The sequence below is a fragment of the Protomyctophum parallelum genome (assembly GCF_964188405.1).
Source record: "Protomyctophum parallelum genome assembly, chromosome: 3".
NCBI lineage: Eukaryota > Metazoa > Chordata > Actinopteri > Myctophiformes > Myctophidae > Protomyctophum > Protomyctophum parallelum.
The window spans coordinates 37,871,029-37,881,075 of NC_139698.1; the positions used below are offsets into that span (position 1 = coordinate 37,871,029).

Here is a 10,047-nt window from a genome sequence, read left to right on the forward strand (position 1 = left end):
TTTCCACCGCGAATTCCAGGGTACAAGTGAAGCACTCGTCCAGGGGGAATAAAAGTCTCAACGGAGTTAAGGAAGTGGTAGTCTTAGAAAACACATCTGTGCTAGCTCAGAAAAAGGCAGGAATGATGTCTTTCCGGCTGGTGGGCTGCTTTATAGACTCCGGGGCGGAGCTAGCAGCTACATCCGTGATTGACAGCTGCACGACCCAATCAGTATTGTTTCGTGAGTATATGGATTTATTCTGTGTTGGCACCATGGAAATGGCGCCACCCTTAGGCGATTCTTGAGCGAGATGAGCTTAGATAAACAGTCAGCTAGTTCGCAGTGATTGGCCTACTTTTGTTAGGACACTCATACTGTAGTGTACAATACTGAACATACACCAGTAAGAGGCCCTGAGGGCGAGAAGCGACCTCGCCCTTCATCTGCCTGGGTGACGGCAGACTGCTGGGCGAGCGCTGGTGCTTTGGCATGAATTCTGTACTGGCCATATATGGAGCGTGTCTTGAGTGTACAGGGTTTGATGAGGTCAGATCAACATATGGAACAGGAAGGATGGGTGGGGAGGATCAACATATGGAATGTTAGAACAGGTCAGCTCCATATATGGAGATATATGGGTTTGAAGTTTGAGGTCAGATGTAGAGTTGCTGGCCGGGAAATGCACGTTTTCTCAATAAATACAGAAATTGTGGTGAAACATTGCTTGTGCAGAAATTGTGTTGTTTTCGGTGAAGTAAACAAAAGGAAGGAACACACTCCACGAACACATTTGTTGTTCAGTTCAATCCAACCGCTGAGGTCTGGCTTTCAAATACTGAATAAAGCCCCCAGCGGTCAAAACATTGGTTTGCTCTGTATAATACAGCATGAGGCCTATTCTCTTGATTGTAATTATTGGTGAAGTAAACTTGGAAAGCTAAACATTGGACAGGGAGGGCATGCTGTTAAGTCTTGTTTCTCCTTTCTTTCACTCGAGGATGATAAGCTCTTTTCTTTTTCTCCATTTCTCCGTTTGTTCACATCTATTCTCTACACCTTCACTAATATATCCCTGTTACAGATCCACAGACATACAGTACAAATCACACAATCCCTCAGCTTGTGAGATACATATAGCTTACTGCATAACTTAGAACAATGGTCCTAAAAGTGGGGCCCACGGACCCCCAGGGGCCCTTAAGGGGTTTCCAGGGGGTCCCCAGAAAAATAGTTAATACAGAATCAAGATCAAGTTAATTCAACTTCAACTCTATAAAATCAAGAATCATGGTAGTTTTATTTGTCACTTGCATTTCTCTGCTTGTACATGTAGGAGTCAGTGACAAATACAACTTTCTTGAATATTGATTCTTCTATATTGGCTACTTGAAAATAACCGATCTACAAGCTCACATGTCACCTCACAATATGGCCAAATAATGTGGGGGTCGTTGACATGAAAATGTTCGAGAACTACTTAATTAGAAAGCCCTCACAACTCAACATGTTATGTCTGTGAATAGTTGGGGAGGCCAACTACAGTATGAGATTTATTTCAGTTTAAAATAATATAGTTTGGAAAGTAAATTACATTTTATCCCCTCCATAGTACACCTATTTCAGTGTCTATTCATGTTTTATCAAACCTTTACACCCCCCCCCCCCCCCCTCTTCTTTTTCAATCATTCCATCTTTGTTCCAGCCCTTGCCTCATCTTCCTCTCCTGCATGCTGATGTATTTATTGTCTCTGCATGTGGTTAAAGCCTGAGTTATACTTGGTTGTGTGACACTGACATGCCATGCACCGGAAATAGCCGATCTACAAGCTCACAACCCATCGCACTGCAACGCCTTCTGAACTTTTTCAGTGTGTGACACTGGCACGGAACCAAGTATGAATCATTGTTACTAATTACAACCACAATACATCTGTGGTGGAGTCCTGAGTCACTGCAATGAATGTTGTCACTAAATGTATTGATTAGACTGTGGCAAACAGATTGACAGAGAGAGAGAGAGAGAGAGAGAGAGAGAGGACAAAGAGAGTGAAATTACACAAGAGTATGTGTCAGACAGAGAAACGAACACACACACTCAGACAGATAGAGGCAGACAGACAGAGAAAGCGTAGGCTACTGTAACAATGTCCATTGTTCAATTAGGGAGAGAGATAACAGCTGATAATATGGTGTTACTAAAGAGGACACAATGGTCTTTAATTGACTCATTAGGTAGAACAGAGAATGAAGCGGACTAATGAATGGGCTATGAGCCCTGTAAGGTAATAACAGCTAAACTGCTTGGTAAGCAAACTGGAAAGGCCATTTGGTCAATTCATTTTGTCTCAATAAATGCAGGGGCAGCAATTTTACCTGCTAACTAGCAGTAGTAGTATTGGAGGAGGGGTGGTGGAGCTAATGGAGAGGATAAAGAGATGATTGTACAACAGACTGAATAGTCTTGTGGTCAAAATCATTTAGGCAAATATCCATATTAATTATTACATCTATAAAGAGAGACTTTGCACATTCTTCTCTGACATTGCTAAAAACAAGAACAATCAAAGTGTTTTGTTCGCAACTGTCGACAGGCTAACAAACCCTCCTGTCTGTAGCCTCTGAATAATTATTCACCAGAGCCTACAATGAATTTGCCTCCTTCTTCACAGACACAATGTACAAGCAGTTAGCCCTTCCATATCGGGTACAGGCTGTGTGTCCACGTCCACTTCCAACTAATTCAAGGACCATGACACATTTTTATCTGATCAATGAACGAAAATATCCTCCTGTTGCATTGATATTCTGCCAGCAGGCCTTTTCAAAAATGTTTCGAATTGCATGGTCTCAGATCTTATTCAATGATCTATACTAGGGCCTCTACTGTTCAATATCTACAGTACATGCTCCCACTAGCTCAGATTAGGAGACAAATAACAAACTTTACTCTTATTAGACTCTTTAGACTTATTTCTCAGCAGGATCTAGAAAAACTTGTCCATACTGTACATTCATCTTCAATACACTGGACTACTGTAACGGTATCTTTACAGGTCTGATTAAGACAATCTGCAGTTGATTCAGAAAGCGGCTGCTCAAGTCCTTACTAATTCCAAGACAGTGGAGAATAATCAGGCCAGTTTTTAAAAACATCCCTGGGAGTCAAACTTATTAAAATACTGGCTGGTTTATGGCCAAAATACATTTCCGATCTTGTGCAATATCATGAACCTTCCAGATCTCTCAGTCATCTGGGAAAGGTCTGCTTTCTGTCCCTAAAACAACAAATAAATACATTTAGTTGTTATGCACCACATATCTGGAACAAACTGCAGGTCTGCTGTTTTTTTTAAACACAACAAAAGACCCTTCCGTTTGCTGCTGCCTTTGATTATGTTTCCTTTGCTTGATGTTCTGTGTAAAGCACATCACATTGCCTGGTTTTTTAAAGTGCTATACAAATAAAATTGCCTTGCCCCTTCCAGGATTGTGATATCGGTCATTTCTATTGGTACACACGATAAATAACCGTAAAGTGGAGTCTCCAGAGAATGGCCATTCTGCAAAGTGTGTGTGTGTGTGTGTGTGTGTGCGCGCGCGCGTGTAATTTCTGTATGTGCAACGTGTCTACCTGGAGGTGTTCCAGTATATATGGAGGGTTGGTCATGCCCAGTCTCAGCATTGCTCCTTCAGGGATCACTTCCACCAGTCTCCACAGCAGGGTGGGCAGGTCTGTCCCTATGTCTCTACCATACGCCCCCGTGTCTTCACTGGTTAACCAGATCTCACACACTCCCTCTGTATGGAGGGGGAGAGAGAGAGAGAGAGAGAGAGAGAGAGAGAGAGAGAGAGAGAGAGAGAGAGAGAGAGAGAAGAGAGAGAGAGAGAGAGAGAGAGAGAGAGAGAGAGAGAGAGAGAGAGAGAGAGAGAGAGAGAGAGAGAGACGGAGAGAGAGAGAGACAGAGACAGAGACAGAGACAGAAAGAAAGAAAAGAGAGAGAAAACATGGTTAGAATCTAAGCATTTAAAATGTGTTGTGTGTGAGATTAGCTGTCAGCATGTGTGGCTGGTGTTTTGGGGGGAAAAGGACCGAAAGCATGATTAGTAGGCTTAATATTTGACAGAGCAAAAAATACATACAGTACATTTCAATAGGGGAGTTGAATAGAGGTGGATTGTATACTCCAGGTACGGTAAGTCAAACGTTGAAAAACCTTTACTGTACACAGGGACAACTAATAATTAATGTATGGTTGCTGTTGGTCATAATTTATGAAATATGGAAGCACATATACAATAGAGGCCATTACATAAAATTCACAACACCCTAGAGGTCATTCTTTACTTCATGACTCATAAATGAAACAGTACTGTATAGCAAGCAAACTGCCCTTACAAGTTATCGACCTTAGATCAGCAGACTAAAGGTCCTTACATCCGGGGGGTGTGTGCGTGCACATAAGCCACTTCCACGATCCGACTCACAGACAAAGAGCAAAGCAGGCTAAGATCGTCCATACCCCCTCGTTCACTTTGTATTGGACTCAGTTTCCCAGAAGCCCTTGCAAGCCGGCGGTTGGTTGATTTCTGTTTACGTCATCATAAAGCGTCTGCCTCGTCACCAGGACTGCGACAAAGCCACTATTTCTTTTAAGTTACTAAAAAACGGCGAATTAAATAAAACAAATAGCGGGTTTAGTGTATTACGCAGGGAGAGACAATCAGCAGAATTTTTCATGCTTCAAAATGTTAAATAAAAAGACGTGACTTGCATGCATCCACAAGCATTCAGTTCAAATAGCATGACTTGTTTTCGAGCAACACTTCTTGAAAGGGCCGTGCAAGTAAAGGAATCCTGGGACTTCGAGTGTTGAAGGTCACACACTTCAACCTGATGTTAAATGAAGTCCATAGTCAGTCCCACAGACTAATGATCTAACCGTCATTCGGTTGGGAGACTAGAAATGGTTGACTGACTGCTTTAGCTAATATTAAATCACAGTGGAAGAAGGCGGCACACAGGCACGTGCACAGGGACAGACACACATACACGCACACACACACACACACACACACACACACACACACACACACACACTAGTGACCATAAACACAGTGATCATTATCATTAGCTGTGCACAGACAGACCAACGGACGCTTGTGGTCATTCAGTGAGATGAGATTAAAGATCAGGACAATTATGAGAGGCAGTGTTTAAAAAATGAGCTTGTGTTGTGTGCCTGTGCTGTGTTCATGAGCGTGCGTGTATGTGTGTGCGTGTGTGCGCGTGCGTGCGTGGTGTGTGTGTTTAGGTGTAGCCTATATGTGTCAGTAGATTAAAGATGATGATACAGTAATTGTCGAGAATTAGAATTTAAAAAGCTCATTATCATTAGTATTAAGCTATGTTAATGACTGCTGCAGCTGACCACATCTTACACCACCACATCCTTCTCATTATGCATCATCAACTCTAAAGGTTGGCGTACACTGTGGAAGTAGGCACCATGCACGTGCCTGCTCGTAAGTAAAATAAGCCTTCAGTCTGCGTATAATATTAGAAATGTTTACATGTGCATGCATGGTTATTCCCTTTGTGAATATAATTTACTAAAATTATTTTTCCGATACATCCATGTTCTGCTGCATGTTTCTCACAATTCAATGTCATAGTTTACATTCCTGAACCATGCATTACCTACATATTTTATTTTATATTTGGGTTTATCTTTTGTTTGCCTCTTCTATACATTATCTCCCGTCATGTGCTCACCTATGGTCATGAAGTGTGGGTCATGACCGAAAGAATAAGGTCGTGAATACAAGCGGCTGAAATGACGATAGGGTGATAGGGTGAGAAGTTCAGTCACACGAGAGAGACTCGGAGTAGAGTCGATGCTTCTTCGCCTGGAAAGGAGCTAGCTTAGGTGGTTCGGGCAACTGGTAAGGATGCCTCTCGGGTGTCTCCCTAGGGAGGTCCTTGAGGCACGTCCCACTGGGAGAAGACCCCGGGGCAGACTCACTGGCCTTGGAACGTCTCGACATCCGCCAGGAGGAAGTCACTAATGTTGCTCTAGAGAGGGAAGACTGGAACACGACTACGGATAAGCGGTTGAAGATGGATGTGCCACATGAATAATTCAGTCAATCTCATCCATCCTGGTATCTGTTTGGCGTTAGCTTGACCCTTCTTTTTCTTAGGAGAGGGATAAGGTAAACTTGTGCTGCACAAAGGATTGGTCATTGTTAGTAAATTACACAGTAAAATACACAATGTCCGTTTATCTCGTAGTCTACGTAGTGTAAATATCGGGACGTCATCTCCAGTACTTTGATTTTGGAATAGCCAGGATTGTTATCACCATTGGAAACTGGTGCCACTTCCCCTTGAGCCACTGGTCTAGCCAGATAAGGGGACACAACACCTGTGTGGAATTATTGATAAGTGATAACACAAGAAGTGAACAGCCTACAGGGTATGTGGAGACAAAAAACTAATCTCATCATGATAGTCAGCTCTCAAAGTATGTGTGCCAAGGCCTGATGCGTCCATGCATGTGTCCCTGGGTGATTCTTTTCCTACACCCACCACACCTTTCCCATCATACAGTATACTACGTCACACAGCCTTGTCACAGAACATTGACTCAGGGTTCAGCTGACAAACAGCTATCAGCTATCACTAGGGCCAGGGTGAGTGGGCTAACGTCATTTCCTCCAAAAACATAATTTCTGTCATTCCTGTACCATTGTTTGGCCAAGATAGAGTTAGCTGGTGCATTGTTTTACATGGCGGAGCAGCTATTACTGAATCCCATGTTGCGAGATGTGTTGAAATGGGCCTGGCGGTGGTGGTAGTCTCTGCTTGCTGTGCTGTGGAAAAGTATCCGTTGTTTACAGAAAAGCCCAGACAAACTCAGTAACCTGCCCGAGTTAGTTGCCCTCCCCTCCCAGAACGCCGATAGTGTTATTGTTAGCCACAGAGACCGAGGTGGAGGTTAGACCTTCAGGAAATGTTACCCTGACCTCAAACCCCCACTTCTCTCGCTACTCTACCTGCTCCAATACACAGACTCCAGCTGCTTCCTCTGATTACCATGCCTGTATAGTTGAGCGGTTGTGGAGTGGGCTGAAGAATGCTTGCATGCGCGTGTGCCTGCGTGCGTGCACTAGTATGGTCTTCGTGTTCAGTTGTATTAGCAAGTGTGCCTTATTAAATAAATGTCAATTACTCAGGACATATACAACAAAGCCAAGATTTGAACCCATAACATCACTGATCCATTTAGCCATCGCACCATCATCCGTATTGTTGTCAGCACATGTTGACAAATTCTTTCCGAGCTACAGTCATCCAGGTGGGAGCCAGAGGGGTCATGGTAATAACATTAACCATCCAATAATTATTCCAAGTGTTCCATTCGTGTGCCAGTGTTCGACATACCGGTAATTCATTATGTTGGTCCCAGGTTACAGCTTTGTCATTCAGCATCGAGTAAACACACATGCATGCAGTTTTCTACATCAGTTGTTTTCAAGCTATTTGTGGCCAAGACACACCAAAGGGCAAGTGGAAATCTCAAGGCACAGCTGTATGCATAGCAAAAATAGATGATCTACAATCTCACAACTGTGTACTTGTTGATCTGCTTTTTCAGCAATTTTTGAAGAAAAGAAAAACATACTGTGCAACATCCATGTTAGTAGTCTATTTGGGGACGCCTCTCATAGCTCTGTTGTCATTACAGTATTTGTCTTAGCCTTGTGTTGACTTGTGTAAGTAATGCTCAAAACGGGATACTGCAGGGTCCTAGCCTGAGGATATTTTGGGACATGACAACTTGTCTGTAACACAGCGTTACAGTATAAACTGTTTAGAAAAGCAAAAAATACTAAGAATAATAACAATTATGTGGAATGGTTATTGTGAATGCAAAAACATTACACAGTATGACAAGCCCAAAATAGGGACACTAGGTTGAAAGTGTAATAATAAATATATATTTCTTTGGGGTACAGATTTTTGCTCTGTATACAGAAACGAGTGCAGAGAAAGACTGATATAGTAAACAAACAAATATTCATAACTTTTGTATAGTTAATAATAATAACATCCAAGTGGACTAAAGGTACACCTGGACTCTCACGGCACACCATTTGGGAGCCACTGCTCTATTCTCCCCGTACGATCAGTACTACACACAGTAGAGTAGAGAGTTGGGTTAAAAGCTCAAACTCTGTAGCCTCTCCTATAATCCTCCATATGGCTGTTCATCTCAGGGGCGGCGGGGGCTCAGGGGTAGAGTGGCTGGATGGTAACCGCAAGGTTGTCAGTTCGAACCCGGGCTCCCCCAGAGTTGTTGAAGTGTCCTTGAGCAAGACACTGAACCCTTAATTGCTCCTGATGTGGTGGTTGGTGCCTTGCATGGTTTCCGCCACCATTGGTGTATGAATGTGTGTGTGTGTGTGTGTGTGTGTGTGTGTGTGTGTGTGTGTGTGTGTGTGTGTGTGTGTGTGTGTGTGTGTGTGTGTGTGTGTGTGTGTGTGTGTGTGTGTGTGTGTGTGTGTGTGTGTGTGTGTGCGTGCGTGCGTGCGTGCGTGCGTGCGTGCGTGCGTGCGTGCGTGCGTGCGTGCGTGCGTGCGTGCGTGCGTGCGTGCGTGCGTGCGTGCGTGCGTGCGTGCGTGAGTGCGTGAGTGCGTGTGTGTGTGAATGGGTGAATGTAATGCACAATCTATGTAAAGTGCCTTGGATAAAGGCACTATATAAATGCACCATTTACCATCTCAATACACAACACACCAATAAAGCATTTTGTCGGCATGTATGCCATATTGTATGCATGTCCAAAGCAGTTACTTCTCATGAATTAGAAAATAAATAATCAGGTATTCCAATTATTCCAGTGGAGTGAATATTTAGTCACAGGTGCTTGTTAATTATTGTCATTGGTTACATTTGTATAAAAACCAAAGACAGACTTGACAACTTTCAACTTGGTGTCCCTATTTTGGGATTGTAGATTGTATTGGCAATATTTGTGTGACACCGTCAAATGATGACCAATAAAATATATTCATTCGTTAATTTAAAAATATATATATAATAAACTATGGAGATACAAGGTTTCTGCTCAACAGCGATGATATGGTATTCAGTATGATCATCACACACACTTACTGGTGTCATTATGCCTGATGTGTGTGTCCTGCATGAGGCCTGCTGATTGTTATTCTTGGACAGAACCTGACGGTCAACCTCCCAGCTGTTTCCTCCAGCCTTGTCTCTGTTTCTCTCTTCATACATTCCCTCATCTGTCCGAGGCGAGCATTACTGAATACCAACACCATGTAAGAACCGGCCCAAAACAAGGGAGGTGTCACCCCCCACCGCCACCACAGTCATCATCACCTAACCCCTCCTTATTTCCATGCCTGGCCTTTTTTCCATCTTCTCCTCTCCTCAATGTCTATACAGCTGTCTGTGTCTGAGCTGAGCCACGGTTAATGGCTGTTGGGGAAAATGACATGCTCTCCACCCATGTTTTTAACTGCTCTGACATCAAAACTACATCACATCAAAACCTGATATGGAAAGAGTGCGCAAACACACACGCACAGAGGTCAAACGTTGATGGAAGTCAATCACGTCTGATCAATGTTTCCGAAACATCAATAATCCTGTCCTGTTTTGTGGTACACAGTAAGATATTCAGTACTACAGTACTTAATTTAACGGAACAGGAAAATAATAAAATGAATGGACCCAAATGGACATGTATGGCTAAAAATGAACCCTAAGAACTCTGACAATACTGAAGCAAAAAAAGAAAGAAATCTATTTCTTAATGTGCCCTTGTCTGCAGGCATTTTGGACCATTTTGTCCACTAGTATTCAATCCCAGTCAGAGCTGATCAAATGACAGTGAAAAGCAACTGTACAACTAACAGTGTTTTGGGTCTGTTTCGTTTATTTTTATTGCTCCACTGCGAACCGTGTCATTCCAAATGCTTTGATATAATGCACTGCATTTTCAACAAAGACGTAGGCTAACAGAAGGATGCTGG

The 10,047-nt window shown here is 43.0% G+C and overlaps 1 protein-coding gene across 2 annotated transcripts in view; it reads right to left on the bottom strand.

Annotated features, from left to right (window-relative positions):
• cdkal1 (CDK5 regulatory subunit associated protein 1-like 1) overlaps positions 1-10,047 on the bottom strand; it is a 337,631-nt gene that overhangs the window by 167,826 nt on the left and 159,758 nt on the right. For both annotated transcript variants that reach the window (XM_083760475.1, XM_083760476.1), the window contains one exon: positions 3,614-3,780. In XM_083760475.1, the coding sequence (XP_083616601.1) occupies positions 3,614-3,780 (167 nt within the window). The remainder of the gene's footprint in view (positions 1-3,613; positions 3,781-10,047) is intronic.